This window comes from Gymnoscopelus microlampas, assembly GCF_963454915.1.
Source record: "Gymnoscopelus microlampas genome assembly, chromosome: 13".
NCBI classification, from domain to species: Eukaryota; Metazoa; Chordata; class Actinopteri; order Myctophiformes; family Myctophidae; genus Gymnoscopelus; species Gymnoscopelus microlampas.
The window spans coordinates 8,247,638-8,265,909 of record NC_139950.1 but is presented as its reverse complement, the minus strand read 5'-3'; the positions used below and the strand labels follow the sequence as shown (position 1 = coordinate 8,265,909).

General features: G+C 41.0%; 2 protein-coding genes across 2 annotated transcripts in view; both read left to right on the top strand.

Annotated features, from left to right (window-relative positions):
- LOC311058907 (myoferlin-like) overlaps positions 1-9,574 on the top strand; it is a gene marked incomplete at its 5' end in the record, with an annotated part of 235,365 nt that extends 225,791 nt beyond the window's left edge. The window contains one exon of the transcript XR_014602097.1: positions 9,470-9,574. The remainder of the gene's footprint in view (positions 1-9,469) is intronic.
- LOC311058912 (leucine-rich glioma-inactivated protein 1-like) lies at positions 973-18,272 on the top strand. Its single transcript, XM_084076450.1, has 10 exons — positions 973-1,199; positions 2,004-2,075; positions 2,971-3,042; positions 3,462-3,533; positions 7,120-7,191; positions 11,893-12,062; positions 14,015-14,179; positions 15,305-15,525; positions 16,799-16,967; positions 17,769-18,272. The coding sequence occupies exons 1-10, from the start codon at positions 976-978 to the stop codon at positions 18,194-18,196; spliced, it is 1,665 nt and encodes a 554-aa protein (XP_083932576.1). The 5' UTR covers positions 973-975; the 3' UTR covers positions 18,197-18,272.

The window sequence follows — 18,272 nt, the reverse complement described above, 5'->3', positions numbered from 1 at the left end:
ACATAATAAATATTAAATGGTAAATATTAAATAGATAATACATAATATCAAATATCTAATAATAAATAAATAATACATGAATAATAATGCTATACATAATGTTATCATAATAGATAATGATAATTTCCTAGAATTGGAAGGAATGTCTTTTAGTTATTTATGTATTTATTAAATCCATTTTGACTGGCTTTCCCTCCAGCTATACCCGCATAGAAGGACATTAATATAGTCACCATCATGCTGTCTCATATGGGACATGACTCCATGCAGCATCACAACATCATCATCATAGATACAGCTGATTCAGAACATTAAGGAATCCTCCAGGATAAGGCGTGGCTTTGGATGGAGGTGCTCCTCTCCCCCCCTTCCTGCTGGGATCTCCACCTGCCTCCACACCGTGCCAGCTGTTCCCTCCTCCTGACGTTTAGTTACAGCGACTATTTCATTTTTACTTTTTTTTCCAGAGCATCTTTTGTGCAGCGTCTTTGCATCAGATCTATAATAAAAAAAACAGCCTAATAACAACAACATAACGGACCGATCGGGGCTGAGTGAGTGGATGAAATCATCCAATGTGTCACCCACACGGTACAGGCGATCATAAACAAGCAGAGTGAACCATAAAGAAGACCTGCTGGCCTCCAGGAGCGATCTGGACAAGACAGGACAGGGTCCTTCCTATACAGGACAGGAACAGGATCCTACAGGGCAAGACAGGACAGGATCCTATATACAGGACAAGACAGGACACTACAGGACAGGATCCTACAGGACAGGACAGCGGGGGGACCGGCCACAGCAGACCACAGGGACCCCTAGGTTCAGTGGCTCATGTGCACAGGATCGAGCGTTTCATGTGATCGTTCATATGCAGGATCGAGGACCAGCAGCAGGGCATAGATCGACGCACAACAACACAGGGGATCGTGACCACTCGAGGCTCCGATCCATCCATCGGATTAAAACCCCAAGATGCATCCCATCATCATCAACCCCATCGTCACCACCACCACCACCAGCAGAGGATTGTTCTCCATACTGTGCGTGTCGCTGGTTCTCCTCCATCACGCCACGGACGGGGCGAAGAGACCGCGCCAGCCGCGCTGTCCCGCGACCTGTTCGTGCACCAAAGACAACGCGCTGTGCGAAGCCGCAGGGCTGATTCCCCGCAGCTTCCCTCCCGATGTCATATCCCTGTAAGTCACTGCCTTTTCAACCCGTTTTCACATCAAGATGATCTATTATTTATTCGGCGTTTTTGAGCCACACGGATCCATCACCGTTTGATGAGATTTATTATAGCCGATCAGACCCCAAGGCTTAGAATGTGTTGTTGTCGTTGGACACGATTCCATGCTGTGTTGATGTTGGTAACCATAGGAGAGATAACAGACAAGCGTTGATCAAAAATAACAATTCTTTAAAGCAATGGAGATGTTTACCAATAATCTCTTGAGAGCATAACATTCATATTTTACGCTCTCAAGAGTTAAAGATCTATAAGGGTCCATTTGGTTGCCAACTCTCCCATCATTTGGCATGGGGGACCACCTGGAAACCCCCTTAAGGACCACTGGTGGTCCCCCACTCCCCGGATCACTGGTTGAGAACCACTGCTGTAAAGTCATTATGATAATAAGCTTTTATAATATGTCGTGATCGTTCAATTCGTATGGGTGCTTCTGTGTAGACTAGAGAGAGTCTGCATGTTCGAGGCTATGCTGTTATGGAATTAGCCTGGGATCAAGACTATCATAGATGTATTTGATCGAGTCTGACGATCAAATACATCTATGATAGTCTTGATCCAAGGATATTATGGAATATTACAAACAATTACAAACGTATGCAGCTGCCAGCCCTATAGTAGCCTATTAGGCAGCAGCCTATATGCTTATTGTCTAGCTGGTATAACAATAAATAATCGTCATAATGATTGTTTGTGCATATGAACAGTAGGGGCTCATAACTGCCTTCCCTATACGTGTGTTTCTCCACAGATCATTCGTGAAGTCTGGATTCAGTGAAATCCCCAAAGAGAGCTTTATCCACACGCCTGCTCTGCATCTCCTGTGAGCTTTTTTTCATCTTCCTCCTCCTCCTCCTCCTCCTTCATGCTTTGTTGTTGTGTGTCAGACCCTGCTGGGAGGTGATGATCATCAACGCCATGTTTAATTGGATTAAAGATCTGCTCCCGTTGATGCTGCTTCAAAAGATCACCTCATTGTCTTAACCTGCAGAATCATTATATAAGATCCTATTGATGTTATAATGCAATCTAAAACTGGTGAATTATGAGCTTATTTTAAATATATTACTAAAATAAAATAAAATAAATAAGATTTAGTTGTTTTTTTGTTGTTGTTTGATATTAGTGAATAATGTTCTATACCCTAGGATCAGTGTATACCTATGCTGTTAAAGGCTGTTTCTGGGTTATTATGTTGTTGTGGGGAATCCCTCCATGGCACAGGGAATTCCCTTCCATGAACATCTATATCTCATGGGTGGAGTATATGGACTGAGTCACACTGTGTCCTTCAGTTCAAAACAAACACACCATGCACACTCACACAGATGTAAATCCTGCTGGAGCACTATTCAATCTACATTTATATCTATTACAATCACAGCTGCAAGAAAGACCAGGATCCCCCAGGGGTCAATAGGACCCCCCCCTCTCCCCTCCCCGACAAACCTCTTGGCCAACAATAGCCGATCTAACAGCACAAGCTCATAATGCCAGAATAGGGAAACTATGGGGTGATTAATTGAGGTTAATTGGCTACACATTTAAGGCTGGTCTTGCTTTGTCTTGGCAAAGAAGAGAGGCCTGTCTGTTGGCATGTATGTAACAGTGATTTGATTGATATGTGATTATAGGTGGAATGTGTATAGGGTTATAGAATAATGCACATGTACTGCATAATCCTTATGATTCACTGACCAGCCGTGTTTCTCTCTCAGTCTTTTCACAGCCAACACCTTTGAGTCTATCAGTGAGGATGCGTTCCTGGGTCTGCCGCACCTGGAATATCTGTGAGTAAAATGACTATGTCGTTAGGGCTGGGCAAACAACCGAAAATAGAGAAAAATGTATACAGAATGAATTTAGCTCATGTAGGTTAATGGAAATGATTATTAATTATTGAAATTATTGAAATAATTAATGGAGGTTTTTCTTGTATACTTTTTATTCATTATATATCAACGAATCAACACGAACACAATTGCAATAGATATTTTATAATCCACTCAACCGATAAGTTTGATGAACCACTTAATACTTCGTTATATAATGGTGGCGTTTTATTTATTTTTTATAATCGTTCATTAATCAAAATCATACTTTAGGCAAAAGTTTTAAATAACCGTGATACTGATTCTACTGTTCCAGTGAATAATGGTTAATGGATTACGTTATGTGACATTGTCTTTTTATTGTGTGTCATTTTCAGCTTCATTGAAAACAACCAAATCAAGTCGATATCACCACATGCATTCCGGGGTCTTAAAACATTAGTACACCTGTAAGTATTTTTTACTTTACTGTAGTATTTCCAGTATTTTGTCATTTTACTTCTACTCCACTACATCTCAGAGGCAAATATTATACTTTTACTTCAATACAATTATTTGGAAACTTTAGTTACTAGTTACTTTGCAGATATAAATTATTATGTTATAAAACATACATTAACCACTTTAGCTCTATTTTATACATAGGCTATTTGAAAATAGCAGATCTACAAGCTCACAACGTTGCGAGCTTGTAGATCGTCTATTTTCAAACATTTTAGTACTTTTACTTTTGGTACTTTATGTATATTTTGCCAATACTTTTGCACTTTTACTCAAGTAACATTTTGAACACCGGCCTTTTACTTGTAACAGAGTATTTTTACATTGCGGTATTGCTACTTTCACTTAAGTAAAAATATCTGAGTAGCCTACTTCCACCGCTGTATACAGATGGGACAATTGTTCACTCTCCAAGAGTTAAAGGACACTGAAGAGTTTAGGTGTGCAGGCAAAAAATCCACTGAAAAGTTCTAGACGCGTTATATAAAAATGTATTATTTATTATTATACAAATGATCTGTCAGAGGAAACCCTGGGTCCGCTGGTGACTTTATGGATATGAATATTTCAATACGGAACATACATTTCATGTTCAAATTACATAATGCATGAGAAAAGCCTACTCTTAGACATGCCTTTATGGGTCCATTTGTACTCTCAAGAGTTTAATTAAGCCATTAGGACCGGGAACGCATCTGCGTCATTTTAGCTTTCTTTGGCTATGCAAAAATAGCAGATCTACAAGCTCATAGCGCGGCACTGAGTGACGCGATATGAGCTTGTAGATCTGCAAAAAAAAAATAAACGTGAAAATGTGTGCAAATGTGTGCAAATGTGTGCAAATCTTTGAATATATATACTTCAAATCTTTGCATATGGGGGGTCTCAGGAACAAAACATTTTGACATGGGGGTCCTTGGCCAAATACAAATAATTCTGGGGGTCCTTGACATGAAAAAGTTTGAGCACCACTGATATAGAAACACGTTTTTTTTCTTAAAAAAAACTGTTAGGATTTAGAAGACATTTGTAGAATCGGACTTAGGTCTTAATGGGTTAACACTGCGAATTTGCTCTTATGGCAAAGCATGTGTTGGCTTTCTTTTCAGGCATAAACTCTGCCGTTCCCTGTACTGTGGCAGAGAAAAGCTGTAGCATGGCTGAGGTAGACAGAGCTAAGAATAACTACGCGGTTTCCTCAAACTCGCAATAAGCAATTTTCCCAGCCTCCAATCTCCAGGGTGACAACAATATGAGCTCCAAGCTCCTAACACACGGCTGTTATTTACTGTACAACAAGGAAACACTGCATGCCCCACATTCCATGTTTCAAACTTGTGCAAAGATTTAAAATGTCACGTTTAATTCCTCTGGTTTTGTATGTTTAATTGCCGACATGTTTGCTGCAGTAAGTTTAGATGACAAACTGTGTACAATTAGTATAAGTGTGAACAGCAGTATTCAAACACCAATGAAGATGATTTGTATAGGCTCTATGCATAGCAGCCATATTGGAAAGAAATTGGGCCTCTTCTTACTTCCTTAACAGGTGTTACCAATAATACAATTGAAGGCTCTGTTCCACTCTGGTCAAACAGAGTCTGATTGGGTGCTGGAAACAGTGTGGTCCAGGGACCCTCATGGTTCCTTGAGGGGGTTCCAAATTGTTCCTTACGGGTGTGTAACTCTGAGAGTGTACAAATGGAACCAAATGGACCCGTCCATTTGGTTCCATTTGTACACTCTCAGAGTTACGGGTTTCCTTGAAATTAAAAAGTTTGAGAACCACTGTGCTACACTAAATGGAGCAGAGCCTTCATTAGTATCATTGGTGACACCTGTGAAGTAAGTAAGGAAGAGGCCCAATTTCCTTCTAATATGGCTGCTGTGCATAGAGTCACATGAGTATTGGAGCACACCTAAGATGCTTGTGACATGGTTAAGTTGCAGCTCATTTTGAAGGATAAGTACTGTTCTTAGGGTGGCATGTTTACATCCAGTACATTATTCCACTACACGTATAACTGATCACGAGGATCAAAAGGAGGCCACGCACATCCTCCACATTCCATTTCAAAAGACAGGTGCTGAACTAAAAAAAGAACAAGGATCAAAGGCAAAACGGATGAGTTTGCACACTGTAGCTCCCTTCTTGTGGCAAACAAAGTGATGTTTCGAGCACACTGCTCTTCTCCCGAAGAAGAGCAGTGTAGAAATACTCTGTTAAAAAAGTAAAAGTAAAAGTTAGGTGTTAAAAAGTTCCTTGAGTAAAAGTACTAAAGTATTGGTATCAAAATGTACTTAAAGTACCTAAAGTAAAAGTACTCATTGTGCAGAATGTCCCATTTCACAAGTTCACAATGCGTCGCGATGATGCATTGTGAGCTTGTAGATCGGCTATTTTCAAATGGCTGAAATGCATATAGGGCTGAAGTGGTTAATGTATGTTTTGTGATAATAATCTAAATCTGCAAAGTAACTCTAAAGCTGTCAAATAATTGTAGTGGAGTAAAAGTACAATATTTGCCTCTGAGATGTAGTGGAGTAAAGTAAAAGTATTGAAAATGGGAAATCCTCAAAAGTGTACTTAAGTACAGTACTTAAGTAAATTACTTTACACCACTGCAATAAAGTTATAGAAGGGAGCTACAGTGTGCAAACTCATCTGTTTCGCCTTTGACTAGAACTGATCACACCATCAAATGTTAGACTGACTGACTGTGAATGTTTTCATCATATCGAGAATGAATGTGAAAGCTTCATTAGTGACCGCACATCTTGACAAAACATGAACACATTATTGGTGTCGGTGACTGACAGCACACCTTGACAAATAAACATTACTGGTTGTCAGTGAACAGTGACAGTATGAAAAAAATTACGAATTAAAACATTATCGGTAACAGCGCACCTTGACAAATGTCAAAACATTATTATTGATGGAAGCCAAGCCATTAGCCCCATAACCTGAAATGGGCGCGGGCCTGATGCCAAGTAAAGGCTGCCAGTAGCTAACTTTTAAGGCGGGAAGTTTTCTTGCATTTGCCATGAATAAATCAACGCACCTTAAATGTCAATATTTTTGACATTTGTTTTTTTGGCTCCCTTTCAGGACATAATACCTTAGTGATTATTGGATCCTCAAGTGCCTAAAAGAATATATGAATTCCAACCAGAACTGCCAATATTCTATTTCCTGACTGGAAAAATGTGGCAGAACATCATTCCAGTGCACTCCAGGACCGAAACTCTTTTTACCAAATATTTATGAGATCTTTGATAAATTATCATCACTAATGCCTATACTGTATAATAACTAAGTGGCTAAAGGCAAATATTAGGACAGCTAGAACAGTCAGGTTCAGAAAATGACATCACTTGTCTTTACTGGAATGTAGCCTTTAAAATCAGGAAAATCCAACACTTATGCTAGATCATGAAAAGTCATCTAGTCAGAGTAACTGCAATTCTTCAGTCCTGCTTGTGTTGAGTTGTTACAGCATCATTATCATTTGTGTTCCTTGTCACTGGCAGGAGTCTGGCCTACAACAATCTGGAGACTCTGCCCAAAGATGTGTTCAAGGGCCTTGAGGCTTTGACCAAAGTGTGAGTATCAGTTTTGTATCCTCTACCACCACTACAGTGGTTCTCTCAAAGAGTCCAGGGGCCCTCATGGTTCCCTGAGCGGGTTCCAAATGGTCCCTTACGGGTGTGTAACTCTGAGAGTGTACAAATGGAACCAAATGGACCCGTAAGGGTCCATTTGGTTCCATTTGTACACTCTCAGAGTTATGGGGGTCGTGAAAATGGAAAAATCTGAAACCACTGCACTAAATGGAACAGGCCTTCATTAGTATCATTGGTAACACCTGTGAAGGAAGTGATAATATGGCTGCTGTGCATAGAGCCTATTTGGGGGTCTTTGACATAAAAATGTTTGAGCACCACTGCGCTAACAGCCGTGTTCCAGTAGTTCCTGGAACTAACTGTATGGTGACGGTGATGAAGTGCATGATGGCGTTGCATAATGCATAGGGCAGAGCGGTGTGCTATATATGGAGCAGCCATAGTCATTATAACGTTGCAGCTCCATGGTGAATATTAATGTGTGGGTGGTGGGCTGCTCACACATTTAACCCATTCACTCCGGGAACGCATCCGTGTCATTTAAAGGTTGTAGCTATAAGCGTTATTTTTATACTTTGGCTATTCAAAAATAGCAGATCTGCAAGCCGCGCTACGAGCTTGTAGATCTGCCATTTTTGAAAAGTCTTGAACGTTTGTGCAAATCTTTGAATACATATATTTTTTGGGAAACTACATTTTTTACTCAAATCTTTGCTTCTGGGGGGTCCCTGGAATGACATATTTTGATGGGGGCCGGCGGCCAAAACCATATATTTTTAGGGGGTCCTTGACAAGAAAAAGTTTGAGAACCACTGATATAGCATTAGCAACAATAGTTTTTCAGAAAAATGTAGACATTTGTTGAGACATTTGACAGTTACAAATGTTTGCTTTAAAAAATATGTATTCAAAGATTTGCACAAAATATCAATATTTTTCTTAAATAGCAGATCGGCAAGCTCATGTGCCGCGCGATGAGCTTGCAGATCTGCTATTTTTGAATAGCCCAAACAAATCTAAAATGACAGATGCGTTCCCGGGTTTGAATGGGTTAACATCATTACTATTAGATGCGATATTGAAGGAGTGAGGATGAGAATACATGTAACCCAGCGCGCGCGCGCACACACACACACACACACACACACACACACACACACACACACACACACACACACACACACACACACACACACACACACACACACACACACACACACACACACACACACACACACACACACACACACACACACACACACACACACAGTACAGCTCTCCAAAAGTCTCCCGTTTCTACAGTCAACAACACTGACATATCTACATATCGTCACTGTGAGGGTAGAAACCAAATGTTCAAAACAGTTACTTGTCAGTAAAATTCCAATGGATTCAAAGTAGTTATCATTTAGTCAGAAGCTCCTATTAATACTTTTCATTGGTTAAATATTTATAGAGCCCACAGACGTAACCACTACCACTTCCCAATGTTTGAAAACTAGCTGATCTACAAGGTCACTCACATTACGCAAGTAGGGATCATCAGCAGTGGCAAGCAGTGGGAGGAATTCATTTGAATAATTACTAATTGGGAGAAAAAGGGGTAAACAATATATAATTGACAACTCTTAAAAACAGCTACTTTTGCACACGCATTCATTTACAAAAATAAAAAAAGCATAGAAAGTTGAAATATTATGGATATACAAGGTTTCCGTTCGACAGCGACAATATCTCAACTGCATGGAGAGCATTAAAGGAGTAGTTCACCCAAAAAATGACTTGATAGAAGACTTATTTTCTATCAATTACACACTGAACACAGCATTGAATTTTTTTGGAGACTCAATGGAGACTCTTTGAGTCTCCTACCGGAGAGACCGGCGGTCATCACATTAATGGCTTATGAAAAAAAAAATCTCTAGAACTACTCGACTACTTTAAGGTATATTCTATTCATACTGGAAACAGAGAGGGGCAGAAATCTTGCTGAATGAATGCAGATCTGAACGCTATGAGATCAAATATCTTTGACACCACACTGAGGCCTGACAGACGTCAGACCGACGTTACTTTCCCCCCCGAGGGGAAATTCCTTTGGACAGCACTGCACTGTACATATGAGACAGCTCACAATACCAACATACTATGATGACAGACAAGACAACAGTAGACACTGAGGCCTGTTCAGCGAGGACTATTGTTTAAAAGTAGGGCAACAGACATCTTCAGATATTAAATACTACGCCATATCTAGACAGCAATAGGCTCTATGCACAGCAGCCATATTGGAAAGAAATTGGGCCCCTTCCTTGCTTCCTTCACAGGTGTTACCAATGACACTAATGAAGGATCTGTTCCATTTAGTTGTAGCACAGTGGTTCTCAAACGTTTTAATTTCAAGGACCCCCATAACTCTCAGAGTTACACTCTATCAAGGAACCATGAGGGTCCCTGGACCACACTTTAAGACCCACTAGTATTTCTAGTGAACCAACATGCACAATATCAGCACCCTGACTCTGTTTGACCAGAATGGAACAGAGCCTTAATTAGTATCATTGGTAACACCGAAATGGCTGTTGTGCATTGAGCCTATATCAGTTGCTTTTTTATACACGGTATATACAATTATATGGAAATGACTTGGATGAAAAGTTCTGAAAAGGCGGCTGCCCAGGTAGCAGAATGGAATGATAAATGAATAATGATGACGAGTGGAGGAAGTTGCTAGTTGTACAGACTGTACTTGGTACAATATGGGCAAATGTACTTTGTAAATGTCTAGCATTCAAAACTATGCTCTGTAACCTTTACTACTATGAGGAAGGTGGGGGCGGGGCAGATTTAGCTGTTCAAACACAGATTTCCAAAGTTGATATGACAATGACAAATTATTTAAAAAAATCATGTTCATGATTTTTCCATATTATTTGAATTTCCAGGATTTAACTGTTGCCCTGTCTTTAACCAGATGAACCCTAGCGCCCCTGTTCTGGGCATGTCATAACATAATAGGCTACTACTATGCAAGCTGTGAGGTTGCTGTGAGTGGCTATTTTGGGCAAAGAGATTTGGTGTAGAGTGAAAAAGGTATAGACCACTGGGGAACACCGGTCAGTGAAATACATAGGGTTGGTTAAGACAGCTACAGTATGGATGAAGGTATCAGCTTTTTCCCAAAGCAAGCCCTTTTAGGCTACGCCTCAGTGTTGTGTTCCTGCGCCCCGGGGGGTAGTATGGGGTAAGGTGGTGATTGAGTGGATGGGTGATGTCCTGTTCGGCACACAATAGCTTTATTGTTCAGTCCTGTGAGGTTGGGTGCAGGTCTTGCATTGCAAGACGATTGGAGATCTCCGCTTTATACCGATCGTCTGTCGACTTCTACTGTAAATGCAAGGTACACTACAGCAGTGCTTCTCAAACCTTTTCATGCCCCAAATTGATATATATTTGGCCGTGGACCCCCATCTCAAAATATTTTGTTACAGGGACCCCCAGAGGCAAAGATTTGAGTTACAAATGTTCGCTTTAAAAATATATATATTGAAGGATTTGCACAAATTTACACGATTTAAAAAAAATAGCAGAGCTCATAGCGCGGCACTCGGTGCCGCGCTATGAGCTTGTAGATCTGCTATTTTTGAATAGCCCAAAGTATAAAATGTGGATAAAGGGGTTAAAATGTGATGCTTTATTGATATATTTTGCTGGGGGACCCCATGGTACCCCCCCAAGGACCCCTGGGGGTCCCTGGACCCCACTTTGAGAACCAATGCACTACAGTAATAGCATCAACATACCAACGGCCACTGCTGTTGAAACCAATCATGTCCTCCTCGTCCCAATAGGAAGGAACGCCCCCAAGTCACTCATTGTTCTACCCAGTTTTAACAATGCAAGCCGTGAGATTGTCCTCAGAGACTGATCACAAACCCATGCATATGGATGGGGAGGCCAGTTATCCTGGCAGCAGTGTTGGTTATGGGTTGCTTTGCTTTTACTTGTATTACTCTATTTTATTGTGGGCCCCTGGGCTTGGAATGACCTTCAGACCAGACTCAACTTCTTTAATTTTGTTAAGGAGTTTTAATTTATAGTTTACATTGATAGGTTCTTAAATAGGGCTGTGAATCGCCTGCTATCTAACGATTCAGTTTTTCCCCGTTTTTTTTCAAAACTAACGATTCTCAATTCAAAATCGTTTTTTTCTATTTTTTCCCCCGATTCAGCCCAGAACTTGCCACTTCTCAAAACCTGAACCTGTGTAATATTCTGCCTCTTGGCATGCAGTGCATACTTATAAAAGACACTTTGGGCCCCATCTTGCACACCTTACCCCTTATCCCTAAACTTATTAGCCATATTTGGCTATTTTGAAAAACATTTTGAAATAGTTCAACTAGCCCATCTACAGCGACACATTGTGAGCTTGTAGATCGGCTATGAACTATTTTAAAAAGTTTTTCAAAATGCCAAAAGAGTTTAGGGATAAGGGGTAAGGCTGTCTCAGTGTATTTTTACTGCTTAAATCAGGGGTCTCCAACGTTTTTCAGTCCAAGGACCCCTTAGGTGAGATATTGGATTCATGTTAATTTCCAGATATTTAACCGCTTACGCCCTCAATACTTTGTAAACTTGGCTAAACTAGGCTTAAATAAAGGTTGTGTTCCCTCTCAGAGACCTGCGGGGGAATCAGTTCACGTGTGACTGTAAGCTGAAGTGGCTGGTGGAGTGGATGTACCTGACCAACGCCACCGTGGACCAGATCTACTGCAAGGGACCAGCCTCCCACCTGGACAAGAAGATCAACGACCTGGTGCCTCAGTCCTTTGACTGCATCACCACAGGTGACCTCTGCACTGTACCGTCTGAGCCCCACTGTTCATTTAACCCATTGAGACCTGAAGCCGATTCTACATGTCTCCTAAATCTCAACAGTTTTCTGAAAAACGTATGTTTCTATATCAGTGGTGCTCAATCTTTTTCATGTCAAGGACCCCCAAAATTATATGTATTTGGCCGCGGACCCCCATCAAAATATTTCGTTCCAGGGACCCCCCAGAAGCAAAGATTTGAGTTTAAAATGTTCGCTTAATAATATATTTATACAAAGATTTGCACACATTTTCACGATTTTTCAAAAATAGCAGATCTACAAGCTCGTAGCGCGGCACTCGGTGCCGCGCTATGAGCTTGTAGATCTGCTATTTTTGAATAGCCCAAAGTGTAAAATAATGATTTTTAGCTCAAATCTAAAAGTGAGACAGTTCCAGGTCTCAATGGGTTAACTCTGACAATTCTTAGGGCTTAGAGATCAGATTATGTATAGACTTGAAGTCTGAATATCACTGCAGATGAGACAATACAGAGGTGGAACAGTAGGAATTTCGTGCCCTAAGCAGAATTTTACCTTGCGCCCAGGCGAGCAAGAGCGAGCGAGAGAGAGAATGGGTTTCCTGTCCTAGTGCTCTATACATCAATTGTTCCCAAACGGTTCAGCTCAACACCCAAAAGAAGAATTGTGTCTCTCCCCGGGACCAAATTGTACAAAACTACATTATGAATTAACCACTTAAAAGTCCCGTTTAAACTATTGTGAAAACAGCCGATCTACAAGCTCTCAATGGGTCACGATGCAGCTGGCCACAAGAGACTACCTTTATCCCTTTATAACTTCCCCTTCAAAACGAAAAAAACATATATATATATATATATGACAAAGCCACAAAATGCATTGCAAATTAAAAAATATTAAAGGTTTAGTCTTACCATTAAATCCAGTCCTTCCATCTGATACGGTTCCATTGGTGAGTTCTATCATGACACTCCCACAGTGTGGTTCTCTATGAAATGGAAGGGCCGCAGACAGTGGCTCTCAGGAGGAGTAGAGCGGTCATCTGGGGATCGGACGGTTACCGGTTCGAGCCTAACTCCTTCCAGCATGTTGATGTGTCCTCCTTGAGCAAGACACTGAACACTTCCGGGGCAATGTTCAATAGCCACCCACTGCTCCTAACTGTGTTTGGATGGGTGTGTTCAATGCAGAGGACAATCTTCTAGGTCTGGGCCAATGTGCTTGGTCAATTCAACATTCCCATTCCCTACCATAGCAGTCCACAATAAACTACATGTATCTAAGAACAGGATGGCAACAGGACGACCAAACTAGTCCATACTCCCTGGTCTTCCTGCTACGCCCCCAAACATATGTGCTTCATTTCGTTCCCCTCCCCTCTCTCTCCAAATTCACCTGCTTAAAGAGACAGTACGGGATGAAGGAAACGTTTATACCAACCAGTATTTTAAGTAGCAGGGCTGAACCTGGCACGGGTTTAATTGATGGATTGAATATTTTATTAGAACGAAATGTAAAACAGCGCGAGTACAGTCAAACACTTTGTTTTAAAGGATAACACCAAAAACGTCCTTGCGGTCTTGTTTCCATTGGGGTGGTAGGTATTCAATTCATCAACATATAAAAAATAGCACCAAACATTCAATATCATCACAAATATAAAAATAGAAAAAATGGGGGGGGGGGGGTGTGTAAACCACACTCACACATATATATTTGAATCCACTCTCATGGCGGTGTCACACTTGAACCTAAAACGCCATATTCTGGGGGCGAAGATTCTGCAAAGATAGCCAATCTACAAGCTCACAACGTATTGCGTTATGACACGTTGTGCGCTTGTAGATTGGCTATTTTCGACAGAGAGATTCGGTGTTCTTTTCTGACTTCATCTTTGTTTTCCTGAACCTAAAGTAACTCAGAGTATATTTTTCTGTCCCTCAGAGTTTGCGTCCTACCAGTCTCTGATCTTCAAGTCTATCTCGGTGGAGGCCTTTACCTTCGGCAGTGACCAGTACGTGGTGTTTGCGCAGCCCTTCATCGGGAAATGCAGTTTCCTGGAGTGGGATCACGTGGAGATGGTCTTCCGCAACTATGATGATATCGACAGTAAGCGCACATCTTCACAGCGCTGCCACGTGTTGAAAAGGGTGTTTATGCAAGTTAGGGGTGGGATTTAAAGGGATAGTTCACCCCCAAAATGACTTTTTTTTCTATGGATTAGTCACCGCATGGAGACTTGAATTCATGGATATTTTGTTGTTTTTGTCGCATTCCTAAGCCAATAATTAGATGACCGGCAGCGGTTCCGGTAGGAGACGCAAAGAGTCTCCTTTGTGTCTCCTACCGGAACCGCTGCCTACCGGTCCGCTGGTCATCAAATTATTGGCTTAGGAATGCGACAAAAACAAAAAAATATCCATGAATTCAAGTCTCCATGGGGTGACTAATCCATAGAAAAACATTTTTTTGGGGGGGTGAACTATTCCTTTAAGATATTATGGCAAAATAAGGTGACATTAGTTATGCACACATGAACAAACTACGGGTGCAGTAGTTTGAGTTGTTATAGCGCAGCCATGAGGCTGATTTGAAAAATAATTGGGTGTGTCTTCCTTGCCAGACAGACAGACAGACAGACAGACAGACAGACCAGACACGCCTCCCAGCCGGTTGATAAGTAGCAAAAAGAAAAATCACACCCAGTGTGAAGTGAGCGGTGCTATTTATGAGCAAAGTTTTACGTTAATTTCATCATGTGTCTCGCTAGCCAATCACAGCACGTCCTGCAAAGATAAGTATTCAGACCCTTTGCTGTGACACTTGTATATTTGCACCGCTCGGTGCTCAAAAACAACAGTGGTCATCACAGTGATGGAAGCTCACTTTTACTTCTACTCCACTACATCTCTGAGGCAGATATTGTACTTTTACTCCACTACAATTGTTTGAAAACTTTAGTTACTAGTTACTTTTCAGATATACATTATGATATAATGAAACATACATTAACCACTTTAGCCCTATTTTATACAGGCTATTTTCAAAGATTTTAGTACTTTTACTTTTGTTACTTTAAGTACATTTTGATACCAATACTTTTGTACTTTTACACAAGTGCATTTTGAATTCCGGACTTACTTGTAACAGAGTATTTCTATATTTCAGTATTGATACTTTTACTTAAGTAAAACATCCGAGTAAGAGACGTCACGTCTGTCTCTCTCCCTCCAGGCACGTCCACAGTGGTGTGCAAACCGCTGGTCATTGACAACCAGCTGTTCATCATCGTGGCCCAGCTGTTCGGCGGCTCACACATCTACAAGCGCGACGTCTCCGCCAACAAGTTCATCAAGATCCAGGACATCGACGTCCTCAAGATACGCAAGCCCAACGACGTGGAGACGTTCCGCATCGACGGAGAGACCTTCTTCGTCATCGCCGACAGCTCCAAGGTAGGCATGGGACTATTAACCGGTTGGTGGAAAAAGTACAAAAATGCTGTACTTAAGTAAAAGTATCAATACTGTAATGTAGAAATATTCCACTACAAGTACAAGTCCGGAATTCAATTCAATTTACTTGAGTAAAAGTACAAAAGTATTGGCATAAAAATGTACTTAAAGTACCAAAAGTAAATGTACTCATTATGCAAATGTCCCATTTCACAAGTTTAAAAAAAAACACAATCTTTTGAAAATAGCAGATCTACAAGCTCACAATGCATTGCATTGTGAGCTTGTAGATCTGCTATTTTCAAAAGGCCAAAATACATATAGGGCTGAAGTGGTTAATGTAGGTTTTGTAATAATAATACAAATCTACAAAGTAACTAGTAACTCAAGTTTTCAAATAATTGTAGTGGGGTAAAAGGACAATATTTGCCTCTGAGCTGTAGTGGACTAGAAGTAAAAGTATTATTCCACTAAAGTAAATACTCCACTAAAGTAAAAAAATCCTCAAAAGTGTACTTAGTTACCGTACACCACTGTTAACCATGATTTAAAATGCCACAATTAATTACTTAGCCTCAGTATAATTGTGAAACAAAGAAATACAAATGTTCATATCAGTCCAAAAGAAATGTAGAACTGAAAATACTATTTTGTAATGAAGAGTCTCGCAGACAGAGGTCCTGCAGCCTACATGCATGTTTAAACATTTACTTTTATTTTATTTACGTCCAAAGAGATGTACATTTTGTTTATTTTTATAAACAAATATTTTCAGTTCTACATTTCTTTTGGACTGATATTCTGATAGTAATCATTGCTATAGAGTGTTTGTTCAGTAACAGGAGTCTCCCCGTCTCTCCAGCTCTTTAATAAACACAAAATACATTTTTCGGTAGGTGTCAAAATCTCAGCCAATCAGGAGAAAGTACCAATTTTTAAGCTTAATTTGTATAGTGTTCCAGTTCCAATTTTGTCTGCTCATTTCTTAGTGTCATCACTTCCAATTTCACTTGTTCAATCTGTATCGTGATTGAGTTCTCTGTCCTGGTTGGATAAAATTGGAAATTAAACTGAAACTGAAACGAAAATGCATTTTCTGTTTAATAAAGAGCTGGAGAGACAAGGAGACTCCTAATACTGAACAAACACTCTATAGCAATGAGTACTATCAGAATATAGAGTTATTTAACACTTATTTTAACCAAAGCAAATCACTTACCCTACCTTTAAGTAAATGTACTTAGTTATTCTGTGTCTGATCCCTGCGTCCAAGGCCGGCTCGTCCACCATCTACAAGTGGAACGGCAACGGTTTCTACTCGCACCAGTCGCTGCACCCGTGGTACCGCGACACGGACGTGGAGTACATGGAGATCTCCTCCAAACCCCACCTCATCCTGTCCAGCAGCTCCCAGCGGCCCGTCATCTACCAGTGGAATAAAGGTATTGGGCTGCAGCTATCCAGTCTTTTCTATCTATCACGTTTTTGAGCGGTGTAGCCGCTCCTATAAGTGGGTTTGGGACCGTCGTGAAAATTTGTCTTTCGCTGTACTGTGATTGGCTGATTGGTATTCAGACCCTTTGCTCAGTACTGTGATTGGCTTGCGAGACGCATGACAAAATTAATAACCTATAAATATCAGCACTCACTTCATAAAAATTACTTTTTTTTTTGAAGTGAGCTTCCATCACTGTGATGTCCACTGTTGTTTTTAAATAGCACCGCTCACTTCACACTGGGTGTGATTTTTTATTCATCAAGTGTAGCACTTAGGGGGGAAAAAAGTTTTGAGAAGGTTTTAGAAATATATAAATGTATAATATATTTAAAACCTTCTCAAAACAATAAAAACATATATATATATATTATATATATGTTTGATTTAGTCGATTATGTAAGGCAATTTCTAGTCAATGTAGAAATATTTTTTGATTTCTTGCCCACCTTTGTTGTTACATCATGGCAAGGTAACTACACAACCCAAACTCTACCAAAGTGGTCTTGCTCTTTAAGCCTTACATTTTTATACTCTGTTGTATACACAAAATCACACAAAAATAGCAGATCTGAAAGCTCACAACGAGCCATGAGCTAGTAGATTATCTATTTTCTTTCTACTGCCCTTGGTGATTGTCAACTTTATTTGCCGATACCGATATTTACGGATACCGGCAAATATCGCCCGATACCGATATGTGGCCGGTATATATCAGTGCATCCCTGATAAATGAATTTCTTTCCAGCCACCAAGCTGTTTGACCGACGCACCGACATCCCCGAGATGGAGGACGTCTACGCCGTCAAGCACTTCACGGCGAAGAACGAGCTCTACATCTGCCTGACGCGCTTCATCGGCGACTCCAAGGTGATGCGCTGGGACGGGGCGCTCTTCCGCGAGCTGCAGACCATGCCCTCCCGGGGCTCCATGGTCTTCCAGCCCTTCACGGTGGGCAGCTGGCAGTACGCCATCCTGGGCAGCGACTACTCCTTCACCCAGGTGTACCGCTGGGACGCCAAGAAGGGACAGTTCGTCCACTTCCAGGAGCTCAACATCCAGGCGCCGCGGGCCTTCTCCCCGGTCTCCATAGACAACCGGCAGTTCCTGCTCGCCTCGAGCTTCAAGGGGAAGACGCAGATCTACGAGCACCTCATCATCGATTTGAGTAATTGATTGGGTTGATTGATAACAGGTTGGTGGGGGGGGGGGTTGACAAGACTTTTGATTGATTGTTGTACATTGAAGGAGC

Excerpts from the sequence above, each read along its gene's own strand:
- LOC311058912 (XM_084076450.1), top strand. The coding sequence starts at position 976 with ATGCATCCCATCATCATCAACCCCATCGTCACCACCACCACCACCAGC. Across the intron at positions 3,043-3,461 it reads CTGCCGCACCTGGAATATCT|CTTCATTGAAAACAACCAAA; the intron begins GTGAGTAAAATG and ends TGTCATTTTCAG. Across the intron at positions 7,192-11,892 it reads CTTGAGGCTTTGACCAAAGT|AGACCTGCGGGGGAATCAGT; the intron begins GTGAGTATCAGT and ends GTTCCCTCTCAG.